We start from the raw sequence: 22180 nt of genomic DNA on the forward strand, positions 1-22180 counted from the left end.
ATTTCACCATCAAGGAGCTAAAACAGCTAAGCGTGGTGCTCAGTACAGTCTCCTTTAGAGGAGCTAGCTTATCCTGCAATGCCTATCGCGCGTTTGAACCTCAGGATCTGCGCGGAAGCCAGTAGGATTTCCAGGTGCACGTCTCTGTGTTTTTGCCATGCAGAAGGCTATCGGCTATCAGCTCCACAAGCAAACGGGCCTGGGAGCAGCCACGCGTTTACAGAACACAACACCCAAGATTCTCAAGCGATCGCTTGTAGGGCTACGACCTGACAGACACATGGGAAACTGATAGCTTTGTCCTGCTAGAATTAATCTGCTATCAAGAACCCTTTACAAATGAATTTTTGCTATGCCTTCCCTTCTTACACCTTGAAGTCCTGAAATACCGTATTAGCAAATAATACGCATGGCAGGCTGTCCTATCAGGTGCCTTTCATCCAGGTATCTCCAGCTGTTGCTAGCACTGCAGGCGGACAAACTGGACGTTCTCAGAGGCTCGGGGAAGGTCTTTCTGTTGCACATCATCTGAAGGAAATCTTTTTAGTTTACATGTCTTGGTACCACTCTGGTTGCTGATATTTGGCCAGAGTAAGATGGGTGCTAATGCATATCCCTCTAGCCATCTCACAGCAATGCACAAGGTGTTGAGGGCCAGGGCAAGTGACGCGGTCACCGCTAAGCCCACTGCTCCAGCGCTGCCAGGGAGCGGAAGTGTCAAAACACCTCTCACGCTGCCGGCAGGGATTGCCCCTCCAGGGTCAGAGCAGGTTTCCCTGAAACGCAACAAAGCTTTTTAGCTCAAAGCTAAATGATGCTCATCATCACCCACACAGCTCCAGCGAGGGAACCCTGTCCCTAGTAAAGCCCACGGGAGTTTTGTCCATAGATTCAGTGAGCCTGGGATTTCATTGCGGACCTAGAGACCTTCCCTCTATGTGAAGGCTCTGGAGGAGCAATGGGAACAGGAGCCCCGCTCAGGGGCTGCAGAAAGACCTGCTAAGCAGCTCCGCTACGGCAGAAGCCAACAGGAGCTACAAGTGCTCAACTTACAGCTTTTGCAAAATCACGACACGCTCAGGTTACCAGATATTCAGAAAAAGAGATGCGGTCAAGCAAAGAAAGAAACTCCCTTTTGACCCTCTGATGAGAAAGAATGAAGATAACACAGACACTCTCAAGGTACTGATTAAAAGGTGTCCTTTCTCCTAGGGATTGCCCCCCACACCGACACTTTTTGGCTTGTGCAGTCCTTTTTTGTCACACTGCGCGAACCCAAGGGGCACATCTCTACAGACAAAGAGCGCAATCCCAGGTTTAAGAACAAGGGAGAACTGAAGCATCAGCGCTCGCATTTGCCACCATGCACGTGACCTCGGCGTTAGCAGCGTGCACCCAAAGCTAGCACGTTTTACCGCGCTAGAGAGGCCAGAAAATGGAATTTTTGTCCTGAGGAAAATTCCCTGGTTTTCACATTTCTTTTCATACGTAGTAAAAATTATGAAATATTTCGCAGAGCAGAAATTCAAAAATGAGTGATTCAGAAATATCAAAACATGCTACTTCAATAAGATCGAAACATTTCACCTGATAAATGTTTAAGTAAAAAGTCACATCCACATTAGAATAACAGAAGCAAAAACTAAACAAGGACAACTACATCAAGTGTTTTGACGTTATTTAAATGAAACAAGTTGAAAGGAACCTTTCAAAACTTCTCCATCAAATATTATATCATGCAGACATTCTTACAAAACAGATTTTGACAAAACAGAGTTTTCTAATGGAAAATGTTTCGCCAGAAATTTTTCTATCAGCTATTTATGCTTCTGGTCTTCTGGTGGTGGGTGGGGAAATTGGGTACCTTTGCACAGCACCAAGCAGGCAGCCTACATCGCCCAATGACTAATGCCAGCAAGTACCGCAGGCCACGTGGGCAAAACCTGGTGCAGGGAGCGTGCTCCCCGGTCCCTTACACAGCGTTAGCTGGGCACGCAAACACTGCAACACCCCAAATTTAGATCACTGCTTTCCTGGGCCATAATCCCACAGTCCAAGGGAATTTCTGTTCCTTTCCCCACTCGACTCTGCAGGAAACCAAGGCTCTGGAGCAGAAAGTAAGCCCTTGAACAAGCAATTCAGGAAAGAGCATCTGCAAGATGGGGGATTTGTGAACACTTCGAAGCCACACCTGAGGACACCACGCAAACGTCAGCTCTAGTCAGAAATACCCTTAAGAATATATTCAACAATTAGCACACGTGCACACGTGTATTAAATTTGCCTAAACTAACAACAACAGTGTTAGGTCGGTATTTGAAAGATCAGGACCAGAGCGTACGCGTTGCCTCAATTTGCTTGTTGATTCCAACGATAAGGAAAAAAGGATCTAAAGAGGAAATAAGGGAAGGATAAGACACACCAAAAAGGAAAGTCCCCTTTCTTACTCCTGCATATTTTTGCCACAACCCTCCTATCTAAACCACTGCTAATCTAAACCAGGAGAAACGCGAGAACAGCATCTGGCAGGCTACCGCCACATTAAAACCCTGCGGCATAACGTCAAATCACTCCCTCTAAGGCTTAGGGTAGTCTTTAAGGCGTAAATAGAAGTAACATGACCCTGAAAGCAGTTCAGGTCAACACACCATAAGCTAAAAGCCTGCATGTCTGTTGGCTCAGCAGTATTTCAACGCTGCATTTCACGACAGGAGTCAATACACGTAACGGAAAAGAGCACGGGAGATGCAATCCCCAGCTCTTCCGGCCAGACTTCCACATCAACTATAGCAGGGAGTTTGGTAACATAGAAATTAATAAAAAAATATACACAATCAATGAAAAACACCTGGGAAAACACACTGCTGGATGACTCAGGATGGCAGGAGGAGGAGGGCCCCGACAGCAGGGAGCCCGACAGGCGCCCTCGTCCCCGCGCGCCGGCCAGCACAGCGGCTCGCCCTGACGGGAACCGCAGCAGCTCGGCCGGAGGAGAAGACTCACAACGGCAAAACTTCTCAGTGAACAGCGCTGGCTCAGGGCAGCGGAAAACTGCCCAAGGGAGCCCCTAGGCAAAAAGGGGCAACCCTGGCTCGCAAATACACGACAAAGTATGGGGAGGGAGGGAACGAGCCAAGGGGAGGGAGGGGAGCGTACCGCTCCCGGGGGCAGACTTGGATCCCTACCACTGCGACAGTGAGCACCTCCATGCGTTTGTAGGCGAGACTGCATCCCAGTAGCCCAACCCCCAGCAAGGAAGCAAGCAAAGGGGCACTACCGCGAGGCTGGCCGAGCAATGGTCACATTCAGGTCTTTCCACAGATAGCAAAGTTTTCTTGAAAAACAGAAGAGAAAGAAGCAAGCAGCAAGTTATTTGGGCTTCTCGGTGAGACCTGAGTAGATTTCTCTAGACAAGAGAGACAGACAGTGCTCGAGACCAGGGAACACAACTCATTCCGAACGAAGCCAACTATCAACAGCTGAGCCAGTCTGAGATACGTGTATTTTTTTTCCCCAAGTCTCATAGGGACTAGACAACTTAAGAGGTTATTTGTTCCCCATTTTCCATATGTACGTGTGTATGAACACCTGGATATGCAGCTTATCTGCAGGCATCTATATAAAAGATGAATCCATCTCCACACAATGCTTACGTATAAACAGATGTGGGACCCAGGGAGTCCACCTGATTCAAACACCTTGGTAGTGTTGATTTGACTAAAATCGGAGAGGTTAGCGGAGGAAAACCTTCAGGCTGCAGCTCTGCAAAGCTCCCGAGTCTCTTAACACCACGGGGCTAAGTTTGAGCTCTGAAGCTCAACTTTCCAGACCCAAACATTCAGTCAGTGTTTCAACCAAAATAAATATTGTCTAATTGTCCTCCGCCTGCAGCATGTGGGTAGGTCAGAACATAGGCCGCAGTCAGCTCTGTCCAATCCAACCTCAATTCCAACAGAAATCCAAACTAGATTAGCGTGCGTGTGTTTGTGTAAATCTAGTTTTAACTTTGAATTATTATTAATTTATATTAAAATACATTTAAATTAAATATAAGCTAAAATCTGGCTTTGATCCAATTTTTTTCCTCTTTTTAATATTTCTTATCTCCTACCACAGAATTTTATAGCATTGACTTAACTTCATACTATTGCGTGTAATAACCTCAAGCTGATGAGCAATAGCATCACGTTTTCCCCCACAACTCCCCTGTGAAGACGACATACTACCTGCAGTCCGCTGATGGGGACTATAACTGCAGAAGGACTGCGGACAAGACTTTCAAAAGTACCTGATGAATATGGGTGTCTGAATCCTCTTAACTGAGCCCTGATTTTCCCAAGAACTTTTGAAAATTTTAATGGAATGAATTATTTATTCCAAACTATTATGAGTGTTTGACCTGGGAACTCAGATCAGACTAACCAAGCCCGACTTCTGCATCTTGATCAAAATAAGGCTTTTCCTCTCCTTACCTTTCAGGATTCTGATGTGCCTTTTTCTAACTTGCATTTCTTTTGTGCAGTCACGCTTTTCTTACTAAAGATGGTATCTTATTTAGTTCTTAATTATTCATGGACACATCGTATATAGGGCAAGGATGCTACTGAAGTCAAGAGAAGTATGTGTCAAGTCAGTTATTTAAAGCTTCCATTAAATATGTGCTGCAGAGAGCATTCACCTCCCGAACCCTACCCTGTGAATAGAAAAAAGGTTCAGATGGCAGTAGTATTTCCTTATCATTCACAAAGCTCTTCTCTGGCAATCAAATTTATCCCCACCAGAGATATCTTCTATTTCGCGTATAAAAAGAACATTCAAAAAGCCACTGCGATGGCTGCGGAAGGCACCAACCTGCCATAAATGCAAGGTATTCTCAGAAGAACTGTCTTAGATTAAAGGAAAGAAGGGAGAAGATAAGACCCAGGACCCCAGGAGGCTGTAAAGCCCTCTTGCAAGTTAAGCACTAAATTGCAGTATCAATCAGCTTGCTATAGTTGTGAGAAAGAAAAGACATTGCCAGCAAAGTGGAGCTTAATACAGATTTCTTCTGACAAGCATTCGAAGTCCAAAAACATCGTTCACTATTACGAGAGAACGTCTGTTTAAAAGGATAAAAGTGGCTGCAGTTGAGACATAGGAGATTTAAAAGTAATCTTCATGAACATTAATGAGCAAGATCCTCAGCCGGTAAAGACTGACATAGCTTAATTGAAAAATCAATGCTGTCACACCGATTTACACCAGCCAAACATCTGTTCCCCGTGCATCCAATCTTGAAGCTGGATACCTCATTTTATATACTGTTTTTGGTGTGAATATATTCTCCCTTTATCTGCAAGTGCAGCTAAAGGGCCAGGCTGGTTCCCTTTTCCCAGGAACTCTACATTAAAAATTTGTCAGCATATTGCCTTCCTCAGCATGGTCCTTCCAACAGGTCCTTGAATCCGTGCGTCAATAAATCTCTTAGGCGTAACCATTTCATTCCAGCGCTAGCAAGAGGCTTTATGATTGCATTACACTTAAAATGTACACTAAAACTTAGAAGTATTTTAGGATATATGGCTATTTAAACATACTCTGTAAGCAATACTCTGCCCTTCTATTAGGCAGATTTTTAGTCTTGCCTTTACATAGCTCCATCAGCTGCAATTTTTCTCTAGCAATTAGGAAAAAGTGCAGCCATAAAACTGATACAGAAACCTGTTAGCAAGTTGTATATAATTTCATAATGTATTTGGCAAGCGCTAATTGCCTCTTACTTAAACGTCCCTTCCTTCGTAGCTCAAAGCATTCGCAAAAATTAAAAGAATTTTATGGAGCTGGCTGACTGGGGGTTAGCTTAATTTCAGGTTAGTGCCAGCATGGACCTTAGGGACAGAAATGCGTGTCATTGTTCATGCACAAACCCATTCTGCAAGGCCCAAAAGGCTGCATGCAAACACTACAAAGATGCCCAGGAAAACAGAAAACACCTGAGCAAAAGGCAGAGAGCAGCCTCTGCTTCTAATACATGCGACGGACAGACACTCACCAGGGAAGGCTCTCTCTAACACTCGCCAGGGACAGCAGAGCCAGAACAGTCCTCCTTTTTTTCTCTAGGAGGTTATGGACGTACAAGAATAGAGCAAAACTACAGATACTGCCCAGTTAAAGCTGACGGGTAGGGAAAGAAGCAGCATTTATGATGGTGGAAGCTCCATACAACAGGACCCAAAAGCATGAAAGATAATGGCGTTCCCCAAACCTGCTGGTGAGGTCACAGGGACCAAGCAAGACATCGAAGCAAGTCAAAGGAGGAAATAATCAAGTTCCTTGAAGAGCCAAAGCTCAGAGAAGATGAATTACAGCGCAAGAAAGTCCCCATTTTATGTGCTTTGCAACTTTACACCTCATGCGATAGGGTAGATACAATTTCCGTCAGGAGACTGCAAGAGTATATCTACACTGCCTTGCACAAGATCTTAAGAGAGTCTTGGACAACAGTTAGACCAGGCAGGATCTGAAAGCGCCGCTGGGGAGCGCTTTCGCCTCTCCACAGCTGGTGGACAGCACTCTGCCAGGCTGCTCAGAACTGGCCACAGACCAACGTGGCAGGACACAGATGGCAGCTACGGCAGGGGGCACGCTCTCCTGTGGCACAGTCACAGCCAGTAAGACTGAGATCACACCACTAAGACTTCCTGGACAGTCAGGCTGCATTAGCCTTTTTTCAATCCCGTTATCTTTTACTTGCGTCTCTCTAATAACTCTTCTGCTGACGTGGCCTTGCCACCCTGCAAATACTCAAGCATCACGACCCAGTGCCCCTTCAAGTACTGCTCAGGCTGTCCGGACACGCTAGCATTTAGTTCAGCTAGGTTTTCCGGTAGGTCAAGTCCCTTCAGGCTCCTAACTGCTGTTATTTTAGCGTCAGTCAGCAACATTACCATGGGAAGGTCTTGGCCTGAGCACCACGTGACACTTCCCTGAACTGGAGCAAGCCCCAGGGATACACTTTTAAACATGAACGAATGCTAACGTGCATTCATTAGGGCCCTAGAGAGGAACAGTCTGATTTAAATGTTACTGCTGATACTCAGACCTTTCAGAATTAGGTCCAGATGAAGATTTGGGTGCCTAGTTTTAGAGTTAGCCACCCCTGTCATCAGCAAGGTTCTTATAGAAAACTGAAAGGTATTCAAGCACTTACTTTGAAAAGGGGGTTCAAGATGACAATAAAATCAAAAGGAACCTGATAGCCGAGTCGAGGTATTGCTGCGCACCAGTGCTGGAGGCTGCGTCAGGGCAGCGCGCTCCCCAGCCGCCCAGACGAGACTCCTGCAGGGAGGAAGGGGAGCGCGCCCCTGGGCTGGCGTTCGCCCAGGAAGCTGATGGCTTTGGGTGCTCACACAGACAGCAGTGACACATACAAGATGGGGATTTCTGGAAAACCTAACAGCATCTCAAAACGGGCATCTAAGAAAAGCAGCAGCCAGAACCACCAGTCACTTACATGAGTTAGAAGTAAGAGGTACTTTTCCATTACACTTTCTCTAACTTTGCCAATACCTATGACAAAGTAAAGATAAAAGTCTAGTTTATGACAGAGTTCAGCATTTATATCCTAATGAATTCCAAGAGATTCTTTTGAAAAATCCCAGCGTTTATTATTATTTTATTTGCAATGCTCTAGATCGGTCAATATTTAAAGTAGTTGATAGCAATAATCTAGTGATGACCCCGATCGCTTGATTTCATTTCCTTGCCCAGAGGTGCAGTTACCATCTCTCTGCTGAAATTCAGCAGTTCATTTCCAACAAAGCAATTGAAGTGGCACTGAAATATTATCCACTTGATCCAATGATTCAGACTGCTTCCACGGAAAAGAAATCATAGAAACTCTTCTAGTCACATTGGGGCAAAGCTTGGATTTTAAGAAAAAGTCTGTAGATCTTCAGCGTTTTGAAAAGCTTCCTTTCTCCCAGGCAATGGGACCCATCTCATCCCTGACTCTTTAAAAATAAGTAAACTCCAAGAGAGAAAATTGGATTACCTTCATAGGTTGCTTTGAATCCTAGTAAGTTGCTGACACTGTCTGTCTGGAAGAGGAGCCACATCTGGTGGTGTGTGCTGACAATGAGATCAGGAACCGTGGTACCTGTCAAGCTGTAAAAATAAATAAAAATAAATAAATAGCCTGTGTCTCTCCCCAAACTTAGCGTCCCATGCAAATACAGGTTACAGGTTCCTCTGTAGGAATAAAAAATAACCAGAACACCGTAACAAAATTAAGAATCACCCCCAAACAAAAGTGTCCAAAAACGTGACAGATGAGCCCGTCTCGTCATGTTTCTGTGTACTACCTACAACAGTGAGTCTCCTGTCTTAGTTGAGGGCCTGCACGTTATTATTACCGCTATAATTACAATTTAGTACCATTACTGCCATTTATTATCCAGCATCAATAATGATCATTTCCTCTCTCACGGAAGGAAAACATAAGCAAACAAATACAATTCCCAGGATCCATACTAGTGACTGCATGTTCTTAACTACCTTTACAAATGCTTTCTGGTATCAGAAAATTTACTTTCAACATATTCTCCGCTACACTTCTATCCTGACAGAGAAAGTTCCACAAGGATCTCAAAAAATACCCTGGAAGACAAGGTGCAAGCCTCAAATCTGCTGAATATTCTGTGGATCCCTGAAAAACGCTACAAATTCAGGTAGTAGAGGATGATCTATCACTGCCTATCTTTCTAGGATGCTCCTAGGAGAGCTGAAGAGATTAAGAAAAATGTCACCAATATATCCGTATTAATGAGCCATATGTGGCTCATTCAGCCTTTGGGACTAATCACTTTGCCGTGGTTCAACACAGCGTTAGAGTTTTATCCCCCACCCACACAAGCACCAATATAGGCACTTCCACATGCACAAATGCCTGCTTTGAGCAAAGCTCCTTCCCTTCCCTTTACTTCTGAAAGCAGAATAACAGAGCGTGGGAAGGGATCATTGCTACAGGAGTATGAGTATTGTGTTGCCTGCCTTAGTGGCAGTGTTTAATCTTATTATTATACTATTTCTCCTAAGGTATTATCTGTGATATATTTTTAAATTACCTTAAGTGTAACTACTGCAAGTGACTAGGTGCTTTTTTCTGGAGTGCTTGCTTAAATCTAAATATATACATATGTATAGATATGGCTTCTGCCTGGCATCTTTCTTAAGTATAATAGCAAGCACCCAAAAGATTTCTTGATAAAATTGATGCCTGAGCTCTCAAGGCAGAACTGTTGCAAACCAATACTGCACGAGAACAAACCCAGCAGCTGTGTGTTGATAGCATCCTGTGAATAAATATAACTTGCAACCTCCAGGCATAATTGTTGCAATTCCCACTTTCGCGGGTAATCAGAGGCACTATGGCTGATCTGCCAATTACAGTTTGTTTAGAGTGAAGTAAAATGACTGCTTGAAGGGTTGCGCTACTGTGCTCATACTCTGCTCGCCTGACATTCCGGCTACCTGCTGAGCGCCAGATACTTTCAAACAGCCTAACAGCTATCTAAAGAGGTGAATGCGACCAATCTTACCATACATATAAATCCCCTCTTCATCCTACAGATTTTTAGCTGTAACACCTGAAGCTGATCACTGCTCAAGCTTTGGAGCATGCTCTTCCTGAAATTGCACACACATCTCCAAAGCACATCGGAGCCCTCCTAGTTCCACCCTCACCTTTGCTTGGTTATTGCTTTGACCTGCATCAGAAATTTTATTGATCCCAGGGCGTTGGTAAATTAAGAAGTAATCTTGTTTTAATGACTGTTTTGCATGCAGAGTTTGATGGCAGTTGGAGAAGCTTTGTAAAAGTTTTACGGTTGACTCCTCTGCAGTTATTTAAGCAGCAGACAGACAGGAATGAGGAAGATACCAAGAGAAAAACCTTCAGAAGAAAAGGTGCTTCAAAAGTTTCTGCATGCTTTCCCATTCCACTTCAACAAGCCGAGTGATTGATTTGGGCGCTTGTTACTTTTGGGAATAAAACCCTCTCTGCCAGTCAGAAACTTCAGCCTAACAACCTCATAAGTTCTCCAAGATACGTTTTACAGGGATGAGAATGGAGACAAATGGTCTTTCATACCTAGTTTAGGATAAACACAGGTGCTATGGAAGTTGATTTACACATTTTAAAGCTGCAGGATTGAGTTCTTCTTGAACTGAAGAAGAAGAAAAGCAAAACTATCTGTTCCAGGATTAGGTTTCTGGATGCCGATTCCTACAGAAAAGCTAAAGCTCGTATCCAGAGGATACGCCCAGCACATGAACTCAGCTGACCCTAGATAAGAAGCTGGTAAATGCTAAAAAAATATTGTCTGTGGACTTTCAATCACATTTATTATAAGTGAAATAGTTCTGTGGCCTTCACGTTTCATTAGCTTTCAACTTATCCTCTCAGATTAAGAGGAAAAGTAAAAATCACTTTGTTCGGAGTGGTATCAGCAATGTAATGGAAGGAGTTTGTCTGCACCGGGAGAAGACACTACACACGACACCTTGCATAGCCAATCACGGATATTCCAAATTTGCATTAACAAGGTGTCGAGTAGCTAATACAGAGTGAGAACATGTGGAACGATTAAATGAGAGTCTAGGAAAATCTTCATGGGCGTTAGGCAAACAAAAAGGGGAGGGAATGAGAAATCACTTCGGCAAGTTATTACAAACTATTCCCTTGGCTATAATTTGCACATTTGGCCCAATCAGCTGTGAAATGTTCTGTGACACGTTAATTACAAACACTTTTGCAATGATCAGACTTTACATTTATATACATTGCAGCTTAAGAGTTTCTGACCTAAGTATCACTGCTGTTTATGTCCTGAAAAGAAATGCGGAATAAAAGGCACCACAGAGAAACAGAGATTTGAGAGAGACAAGCGAGCGTTAAGACCAGTGAAAACGGAGTGGGAGGCTGATTCATGTGGAAAAACAAGCAAAGAGGAGGAGGAAAAAAAACATGAAATATATTCTACCATTTGGAAAGAGTACAACAGTTGTGCTAGAGAAGATTTTGGAGAATTATTTTCTCTGACACATTCGCAGTTAGCGAGAGAAGAAGGGGAGTCTTTCAAGACATAAATCGGATGTGGGTAACCCTAACCCTCCCTGTCCAGTTCCCCACTTCAAATACTCCTTTCTGAAGGTCCCACATGTTGCCTTTTCCCTGCTTCTGCCCCAATATCTAGCTCTCGCAAGTGTCCTCAAGAGATCTAGGACTTTGCCAAAAGTGACCGGCTGACGTCTTCCCTTTTGCTCCAGAGGCAGCAGATGCACCGACGTGCAGGATGCCCCCCTCTCGGAAAAGCAGTCGGGCCCTGGGTGCTGAATTACACTGCTCAGCGCAGATGTACCGAGCGCGAGCCAGACAGATTTCCTAAAGGACTCAAATGCATAGCGCCCACAGTAGACCTCCAACAGTTTTTAAATTTCCATAAAGTTACACAGTACTTTACTTCAATGATTCAGAAGAGCTATATCAGAGTCATCGCTTCCTCAGTAAAGTGGATTTGAATGACACACAATTTTCACAATTAGATTTGAACGATGCACAAATTGATTCCTCACTGACCCTTCAGGAAAGAAATGGGGCAGGACATTAACAGAAGAAGGGCAAACACAACCATCAAGGTTAGCAGGTTAATGAGAATAAATCAACTCCCTGAAGATGATCAAGAGGCATTCTTTTTCTGCTGTGGCATTTTCTGGTGGCTACTTTAAAAGATCTTGACTTATCCCTAAGTCAAAGGCATGACCATATCCTAAACACGGTACTGATTCAGAGTTGAGCGCAGTGTGTACGTAAAAAACAAAAATTCAGAGACGTTATAGCTCACAGGGGAGAAAGACCTTTCTGTGCTGTGCACATTTCCACCTCAGTCAAAATTCCGAGGCCCCTGCACGTGCCCTGTCCTAGAGCATCTAAACACTCTCAAGGACCTTGGGAACCCTGCCTAATTAACAGGCCTCAGCTATTGATGCTTACCAACAGTGAGCACACGGGTCAGGGAAAACCCTTGCCTTTCATCTACAAACCCGCAAGTTCATTTGCATCGTTCTGACCGACGTGCTCCTTTCCAACTTAAACCAAAACTCCCTCCAGTTATTAACCACTGGAGACGAGAACGCAAGTACCACCAGAAAGCCTATTTCCCTGTTATCTTCCCATATTAGTCTCACTGTAAAACAAAGCTCGGTCTTCAGATATTCTACAAACAATTCAATGAATACTCAACAGTTCTTTCTTCTAACAACTCACAGCATCAGAGATTTCCTATCTTCCTTCCGCATGGCTGGAGCTGTCCTGCAGCGGGCCAGTTTCCCTCCCTTATAGCTGAGTAAAATTGAAAGAAACATTTGCAGGATGAACACAGATACAGGAAGGTCTGGAAGGAAAGTAGGACTATCTACAGCGCTTCTTCTACTGAGAAAGCCTCTACAGAACATTAAATTGGCACACCAAAGGAGAGAAATTAAAGGGGGAAAGATTCTCGGTTTTGAAGAAGTCTGTGACATTGTTCATACAAATGCACAGTGGGTGTAAAATGCTCAGAATGTCACTCAGAAACGTAACGGATTTACGACCACTTTGCACTGCTAAAAATGACCGTACAAGACGGACAGCAAGGTCCCACCAGTTCTTATTTTCTGCCTGGTTTGCATTTACTCTTGCATCAGAACTTTAACCTTGTTCATTCAGCTCCTCAGATGGCTTCAACCAGTCTGTGCAGCATGCTGACAAGGGCAGTTCAGGAGAACAAAAGCAAAGAGGGTAGAGCTTTTCCCTCAACTGAAGCCTAAGATAACGTGATGAGAGAAGAGAACACCAAGAGCATGCAACCCCACCAAAAAAATGAAAAGCAGTATAAACCATTCAGTGAGGTACAGCAAGCAAACTATTGGGAATCCTACATCCAAGCACATCAGCTAAACCTCATCAGGAAAAACTCACGGGTAGGTTTCTCACAGTGACAAAGGACATCCTACTTACACGTAAAGCACAGTTTTCTGGTCTCCGACTTGTCCTCCATCACCAACTGTCAGCGTGTCATATCCTCTTTCTAGTTCAAATTCTTCAAAGGTGAGTTTGATAACCTGGCAAAGATGCAGCATATTAATATGAATCAGCTGCCAAGACAGCCAGCAAATCCTTGTCTTGTTTGTTTATCTGTTTGCCTATCAAGGAGCAATTTATAAGAGCATTAATATCTTCAGGACATCACCAAAGGTGACTGTCCTCACTTTTTATAGCACTACGGCACTTCTTCACAGATAAATGGAGCTCACATTGAAATTACCTTTCAGATTTTTCTACTTTATCTACTGATTTCTAGATGACTTATCTAGATGATAAAGATGTGTGCTGGGCTTTCTTTCAGCACACTTTTTTCACTGGGTATTACCACCATCTCTTGCATAAAGTGGAGATTCTGATGACGGATGTGAATGTACATAGAAACAGGGTGTTTGTTACACGTGGTGCGAGCAGAGCGCCCTTCTTTTGGTCTACGCTGGTCAGAAAGTTTCCCTGATTTTAGAAGCTTTATCAGACCCAGAAAGACTTTGTATGCATTACAGCTAAGGTAGCTCAAGGAATCGCTTCAAGCTGTCTGCCAACACCATCATCGCTCTGTCCACCACGGCATTTGGTCCCTGTGTTCTCCTTCCTGCTCTAGCCAAACCTCCCGCCCCCCTTCATAAACACCGGTGGATTTAGGCAGCCTTTCCACATTGCTGAGGAGCAGAGGGCCCACTGAAGTCAGGAGGGAGCTCTGTGCTCCAAGTCTTCCAAGCTGCTTTGGAAACCTCTCTCATTTGTGAGCAATCGAAAATTACAATTTGACTCTGGGGACAAAGGCCCTTAATCCAGCTTTGGACAGGGTGAAACAAGAGAAAAGGAAGAGAACTTAATTTGCAGAATAGCTTTACACCCACAAAACCAATGAAATCAGTGGCAGATTTGTTTATTAGGGCTTCCTAACTGCCCAGATCCAGGAAAGCACAGAAACACTTGAATGCATGCATCCTGCTGCAGGTGTGGGCTTGTGAATATATTTATTTTCTGAACTTTTAACAGCTTACAGCACCAAGTTTAGTTTCACAAATGAAATAGAAATTCTCAAAAACGATTATGAGAAGCAGCTGCATGTGTGCCAAGCTCCACGGAGACATGATGCCAACCTAGGCTTGATTTAGGGCAAGGGAGGGTGGCACAGGAATCTCAGTTGTCCTTAACTAATACACTGAGAGGGACTTTCCTGGAACATCACAGATAGTACTAGTGTGTAGCTGATTCTTTCCCAGAAGTTACTAAACATCAAAGCCAGAGATTCATGAATGTACCCACCAAACTGAGTCAGTCACCTCCCCCGAGTTGAGCTCCACTCACCAGGTACCAGCTGATGCATCTGAGTTACCAGTGAGGAAGCTCACATGTTTAAATCCTAATATCACTCATACCAAAACTAGAATTAGCCTGTTAATTCGCTTTAGGTGCAAAAAACCAATATGCAATTAAATAGAGCGTAACTCCCAATCATTTAGAGATTCCTTTCAACATGGATATTAAAAAACTAAAATATTTGTTTGGCAACTTCTTGCCAGTTATAGATAAAAGCAGCATCTCCTACAAACACAAGCATGTGTAAAATCATAGGGGAATAAAAATCTCACCATAGTTACAAACCAAAACCAATAATTAAATGTGTTGTGTTAAATGGGAGCATGCCTCTGAAGTCTCCTCAAGGCTTATATGCACTTTCTCTAGAATATCTAGTTCAGTACAAAGAGGACAGCATTCTTCTGTTGAAAGCTACTTAACTTCAACCACTTCAGAAAACATTGGTTAGTCAAACGTCAAATGGGTTGAAAGTTCTTTAAAAAATAATGGGTGTATACATATAGTTCAAATTGAACTGTTCTGTGCTACTGTCTTCCACAGATAAATACAATTAATGCTTCTCAAATGCATAAATAAAGCAAACGTGAGCAAATTAGATATTTTAGCCATGACATTCTGAAAATAGGATATTATACAAAAAGCCCCAGGATTCTGAAAGAGGAGCCTGGGTGATATTTCACAGAAGTTTGGAACTGTTAATTTTAGTAGCAGTGCCAAAGCATTAACCTGTGCAGATTATTATTAAACCATGTAAGGATGGAATAATGTAATTAATACAAAGAACATAGTGCTGTAAAATGGCACACACCATTAGTTACATCAGTCATTCAAGTAAACTGCATTCTAAGGAGTCTGACCCTAATTAAATAACTAATTAGGTTCCCGTATACTGTAGACTGTAACCTTGTTGCACAGGAACAGGATACTCAATATAATATTTATTTAGCCATTTTCCTGCTATTTTCTCTTTGGGTTGAAGGCTGAAAATTATTTAATGATTCATTAAACAACAAGAGACCTACCAGCACACACAAATACATGGATGGCACAAAATCTCAGTTTTAAGCTATTGAAGTGGCAGGAAACAATTAGCAAAGTCAAGGAAATAGGCTTGAATTTGACACACGATGCTAAGCCTTCACATACTGCAAAGTGATTTGAAGCGCAGTCACAGTCATAGGAAAAAAAAAAACCCAGTAATTCTCTCTGCAGAGTATAGCGCCTCTTACAGAGTTATAGTCAAAGGCTTTACAAGCACACATTACTCATTTTCTCCTCCTCTCCCCAGTCTTAAGCATCCCTCTGCATATGGGATGACTCATCTGCTGGAGGGTCCCATCTCTCTCCACCAATGACACAGGAAGCTTGGACAGTGCTTTATTTGCCTAGCTAGACTCTAGGCTGAGACTAGCCCCAGGAGAAATATCAACCAGTGACATCCATTATGTTGAGAAGGTTCAGAACTATCAGTTCTGATGCAAATTCACCAATTAACACAAGCATTTCTCAGACTGAGAGAGTGATCTATTTTCCACTGTGCTTGAAATTAATTCCCATGGCACAGGGGACCATCACAAAAATCTATATACCCTCAGTTCCCTCCCCCAAATCATTTTGATACGCAGCACATTGGCCTCTGTACAGGAAAGAATCCCAAGTTGTCAGCTACAGAGCACTCTGCCCGTAACCCTGTTCATATTGGTTTCTGAGCAAACTTTGGGGGATTCTGTAGCTCAGTGAATCGGGCTCACAGTTCTTTTCCAAATATAGAACAGATGACTTGCAAATGAGTTCTAAATTCAGCTCAGTGGTTTTCCCATCGCTCATATTAAAAGCTTCATATAACAGGACCTGATCCAAAGACCACTCAAGTCAATGGAAACATTACCACTGCCTTCAGCAGGCTTCAGCTCAGGCCCATCAGGCTTTTATCTTCAAAGCGTTTTACAGGCATTTAATTAATTCATCTTCAATTCCTTCCTTTACCCATACTGAGGAATGCGCAGTGATGGTATCATCCCCTCTGCACACAAGGGCAATACGAGTCAGGGTGGTGAAATCTCCAGTTTAGCAACACGCAGCCAACCCTAGGCCTTGCTTGAAGCAAGCATTTTACATGCCTGGGTATTTTTCAGACTCAGTACTAGGTCACTCCTCAAGTAAGAATATCAGTGACTGAGTCAGGACTAAAACTCAGCTACCAGTAACTCCCCATGCTACACTGGATCACGCGTACGTTGTAAGCAGATGCGCTAACCCAGGGAGGAAACATCATGGGATGCTTAATGGACACAAGAAACTGTCCACATCAGTGGAATTACCCGCAGGATTCAACAGTTCATCAGCAGCACAAGTACTGTCCCTCCCAGGATTTTTTTTTTCTTGGGGAGCGGGAGGGTTTGGGACAGGCCGTTTTGCATTGTCACCGCTCAGATGAGGTCCTGTCTGTACAGCTTCAGTTTCCAGAGTCTTGACGAATTCTTCAAATAGCAGGAACAGTAAAGGCAATTGATTTTCATTGTTTCCCATCTTCCGGAGGAGTGCCAGAAGGAAGCCTGCACCGTGCCTGGGCTCCTGAGACCACGCAGAGGGTCCTCTGCCATTCGAACAGAGGAAAGGCATCATGCTGCAGTTTTGAACTGCACTGCAAATTAGTAAGAGCAGGTGAAGCACTGAGCACATGACAAGCAGGCACAGCAGTGCCTTCCCAAAATGATTAGCGCATCTCTCTCAACCCTCCGTCCTTCAAAGAGGTGGAGGATTTTTCCCCACCATTAAATTATGCTTCTAGGATGAAGCGTTCAATAATCAACAACTCTACCAGAAACCCTTTATAAACGGATGCTGCTAATTCACTATTTGTCACATCAAAGGAAAAAATAAGTGGAGGTCTCTTTACAGATGGTTAATACAAGCTGATGATTTTGACCAATCTGTCTGATTTCAGTTGTGCTTCACCTCTTTACCGTGTAAGAAGTTGCAGCCCATGCAGCACAGGTTACAGTTTCTTTTGCTATTGAATCTCTGCGGCAAGTTGTTAAGCATTCAAATTAATGGATTTCACCGAGTTCAGTTCACTTCATGATTTATGAGAGCTGAGTAACAGGGCTTGCTGATTCTGTTTTCTAATCAACAGTTCATTACTACACAGGCTTAAAGGCCGGGGAAGAATCCAGCCAGGGGAAGAGGAGAATCTTTCTGAAAGCAGAATTTCACAAACATAAGGTTTTTTAAACAGGAGACAGCAAGCTCTAAAAGCAGAAGCTTGCCCAGTCACACTGCTGAAAGAAGAGCAAGAAAGGTCTGTTAGCCACCATCTACGCTGGGCAGGAGGCTGGCACAAAAGCAAATGAACAGGTCTAAAGATTAGACCCTTAATATTCCACAGGAAAGCAACATGACAGAGGCTCAATAACATAAGGGACATGGTCCAAAAGCACCTCTTGGTATCTCATCACCATCATAGGCTGCGCTAGAAAACCCAAATGAACGTGTTAGCTCACATAAAACCAAGGACATGTTGACACCCAGCTCATTACAACTTCATTCCAAATACAGAGGAGGATTTTATTCACATAACCATGGATTTTGCTCATCTTTGAAAGACAAAGATGGATGAAAAGAAAGAGATGTGAATAGCCTGTCCATGCACAGTCAATGCACACCCCCATGGGTCTGCAGGCTGTGGACAGAGACACATAGCTGAGACAGGAGCAGCAACGGCTGCTCTTACACTAAGACCGTTCTCCAATGACACACCGCCTCGGTGAGGGAGAATCCCCTGGATCTGATGACCCAGCAAAACGCTCTTAACAAATCCACACAGAAAAATATTCCGACTCCACACTCCAGTCTCCTAGAATTTGGGTCATTAACATCATTCTGTGCCACCAAACCAAGCTATCTGCTAGATGAAATGTCCAGCTAATGACAGCCCTTTAAATATCAACTTATCCGAAAATCAGAACACAGAAACACTCCTCATTAAGATCAGGACCCATCAGTGATCTGCACTTATTAAAGGCCTAAACTGAGGTCAGCGGGCAGCGAGAAGTAGAATTCAACAGGCTCTTCAGCCAGCCCCGATCCAACCTGTGGTGGTGAGTGCTCCAGAGGGAAGGAAAGCAATGGCAGAAAGAGCTCGAGATTCCACCCAGCGAGCAGCAGTGTGCGTGCTTCAACTGCCAACAGTTGCCAGCATTTCTACAGGCTGGAACAATTTCTAGCAAGAGATGAGACCCTGGAATACTAACATGTTTGTGAAATGCCTTATTTAGACCGGAAGCAGAAGGCAAAGCGCCAAAATACAAGTCTGTCTAGAGGCAAGGACCAAGAAATAATTGACTGGATAAGCATATGAGCTCGGTGCCTTGGAATGTAAGGTTTGCTCATGAACTAACAGATTATACTACTAGGAACCCAAATCCCAAGGAGGAAAAAAAAAAAAACCTGTCGTCTTCTGAGAGGAGAAGATGGTGCCTCAAAAAGGGTATTTTGAGCTATTCAGCTAAAAAAGGCATTTTTGTTCTTATGTTCCCATAGAGATCTATAAGTACTCTTGGTAAGGGTTTTAAAATATAAAACTTGTCCAGATATTTCTTTCTGGAGAGGAAGCACATAAGGTTCAGGAGCATCACGGAGCACCGGTGGCTTCCTACAATGGAAACGGTTGTGAGCTTCAGCTCCGTCCCTTGGCAGCCTTGCTTCAAGACCTCCTGGAGGAGAGGGACAGGCTGAGTTTGCAAGGCAAGAGATGAGAGGGCCTGAGTTTTGCTCTCCTGCACCAGTGGAAAAGGGGAAGGACTTGATCTTTGGAGGACCAAGGCAGCTGAGCCTTGTTCTCTATGCGATGAGCGATACTGCATTTGAACCTTCCCTCCTTGAACATGCAGACCAATGGGGGCAAAAAAAATCCCCAGTCTCCCCTGTTCCAAACCTCTGTAAGCACAGAAAAGACTTGTTGGTATAAGCTCAGAGTACTGTGCAAATAGCAGTAGAGAAGTATTCCTCCCCTCCTCCCTTGCTCTCAGCCCTTTGGGGGCTGAACTCCCAGTTGGTTAGCGGCCAGGTATCAGCCAAAAGGAAGTGAAAAATCAGCATTCCTGGCACAGCCCTCCTGCCCCCGACTGAGAGCTCACTTAATGAAATGCTTTGCTAAGCTGTTTGGCATTTCACCACCATTCATGCAAGATATCAAAGAGCTTTCGATTAAAAATAATTACATTCACTTTTAATTACATCCTTTAACAAAATGAATTTTCAGCAGAGAAGGAATGTGACGTGTCGCGGTCTTTAAAGACAGTTGAGAAATATGTGGGAGAAGTCTGCGAGGAGAGGAAAGGGGAAGATGCCATCAGGAATAGAAACCTCAACGACTATGTGTGAGAGAAAAAGTTATGTGAAAAAGCATAGCTACCCCACTATTTCCACTAGGGCAATGAAGGAGCGATATGGAGGTACCTCCGAGACCTACCTTGGCCGGATTGAGAGCGGTGATGACCCACACGCAGTACGCATTGTTATCGTATTGCACAGGATAGTTGGGAGAAGTTATCACCCCACTGGGACCACGAAGGTACGTATCGCACATCCTGGCTGTGAAAAAGAAAACAAGACAGATGGAGTGAGGTCTATTAGCTTGGGGAAGTATATTTGGTTCTTTGTTTAGGGAGGAGAGAAAGTGGAGATACATATAGTATGGAAGTGGGGGAGAATCAAAACTGGTTGCTTTGTAGGGTTTTCACTAGTCAAAAGATTCATTTTCTTCTCTGTACCATCAGAGACAAAGGATTTATCTGTGCTGCATAGACTGGAGGTGTTTCCAGGGACTATCACACAGATGGACAAACAGATCAACAGTCCATTTTCTACCTTTCAGATAGATTTAATATTTCTTGCTATATTAAAGCCCTCACAGAAATACTTTCTTATGTCCAGGACCATGAAAGGTCACAGCAACCACATGGAAGCCTCCAGCTAAGACACAGTTCCTTTTTAACGTCCCAGGGAGGCCATGTTTCCTTTCTTCACGCAGGCCAAAAAAATACTGCACAGCAAGTATTTAATAGGCGAGGGCTGAATTCAGTCTGATACAAACGTGGTCTCAAAGAACGAAGATGACAGCTCTACTGAGCGTCTTAAAATCAGCTTAGTACAAGTAGAAACTGAAAAGCACTTGGCGGGGAGTCTCTGCCCATGGTGTCTCTTTCACAGAATCACAGAATCGTTTAGGTTGGAAGGGACCTCTGGAGATCATCTCGTCCAACCTCCCTGCTCAAGCAGGGTCACCTAGAGCATATTGCCCAGGATCACATCCAGACGGGTTTTGAATATCTCCAGCGAAGGAGACTCCACCACCCCTCTGGGCAACCTGTTCCAATGCTCTGTCACCCTCACAGTGAAGAAGTTTTTTCTCAGGTTCTTTGACCACACTTTTAACAAGAAAACGTGAAGAACAAAATCCTGGTTTTGTAACTGCCTCGGCTGTTGAGGCGGATCCACAAAATTAATCTATCTCAAATCTCAAAGGAGCCATATCTGCAGATATGACAGCTGCAAGGCTTTTCCCCCCAAATAGCAGTAAAGCATGGAAAAAGATCTCTCGGCCAAACTGTACGTCTACACAGGCAGTCACAAAGGGACATAAGGAGCACTGAAAAGAAGCTCGGAAAGGAGGTGAGGAACTGTGTTCCTCCTCCACCAACCCAGTCCTGGAGTCTGCTACATGTATCCCATCCAACCCGACACAGAAAAGGCAAGCCCTACTACTCCCATTTGAAAAGCGAGCAACAGGAGCACAAAGGGATGAAGTGACTTGCCCAGGGACCCTGAGGGAATCTGCTGCAGAGGAAGAAGTTGAAACCAGATCTCCAAACATAGTGGCAAGACATTTAATCACCAGGTATTAGAAGCTGGTACAGGCCAGTGGGTTAAAAGCTGGCTCATGGGACATCCTGATTTCTACAATCTGAAATAAATTCATCGATCAATAATAAAATGGGGGGGGGGGGGGAAGGGAAAAAAAAAGTGTTTTAAAACTGAAATTAAAAAAAAGGGGGGGGAACAAAAACTTTTTGGAAAGAGAAAAAACCCAGAAGTTAAATGTAGGAAAAAAAAAATTTTCACTCATAGAATCATAATAATGCAGGCAAATCCCTTCTTATCTCTTGCAAGAAGACACCATAAATTTCCTTTATAGTGTCACTTATTTATGCCAAATATCCTCTTACACTGATTGAATTTATTCTAGGCTTGTTTCAAGAATTAGATGGGATTCCAAAGCCTTGCAAAACACTGCAAATAATATTAAAGAAAAAAAGAATAGAAAAAATACCAAATTATGACTTTAAGAGCTTTAGAGACATTTAATTAAAAATATTACAAGTTGCTTATTATTAGCATTACAAATATCACGATTATGCATGCCAATTTATACCTATATATATATATATATATATATATGTTAAAAAAAAAAAGGAAACAAAATGGCTAAGGGCAGAACGGGCATCAGTTTTTAGTTTTCCACTGAAAGAAAACTGTTCACATACAGTTCATGGCTAGGCCACAGGATAACGAGGATGATGCCAGTTTGGAACCGCAATCCAAGTAATCCCATGTTACTAGTCTATTAGCAGCAACTTCCATTTATAAGAATCTCCCTCCATCTTAGCTTTTTCAGGTTTCTATCCCAGGCTTTTGCTTTGTCTCCTTGCTCCCCGTCACATAATTCACAGG

At 43.5% G+C, this 22180-nt stretch overlaps 1 protein-coding gene across 4 annotated transcripts in view; it reads right to left on the bottom strand.

The window, feature by feature from the left end:
• CSMD2 (CUB and Sushi multiple domains 2) overlaps positions 1-22180 on the bottom strand; it is a 373566-nt gene that overhangs the window by 146372 nt on the left and 205014 nt on the right. For 2 of the 4 annotated variants that reach the window (XM_068917408.1, XM_068917409.1), the window contains 3 exons: positions 19920-20041; positions 13037-13140; positions 8033-8145 (listed from right to left, as the gene is read on the bottom strand). In XM_068917408.1, the coding sequence (XP_068773509.1) occupies positions 8033-8145; positions 13037-13140; positions 19920-20041 (339 nt within the window). Of the gene's footprint in view, positions 1-4472; positions 4552-8032; positions 8146-13036; positions 13141-19919; positions 20042-22180 lie in introns of those variants that run through there. The other 2 variants (XM_068917410.1, XM_068917411.1) reach the window with 2 other exon arrangements.

This window comes from Struthio camelus, chromosome 23 (genome assembly GCF_040807025.1).
Source record: "Struthio camelus isolate bStrCam1 chromosome 23, bStrCam1.hap1, whole genome shotgun sequence".
Classification (NCBI taxonomy): Eukaryota; Metazoa; Chordata; class Aves; order Struthioniformes; family Struthionidae; genus Struthio; species Struthio camelus.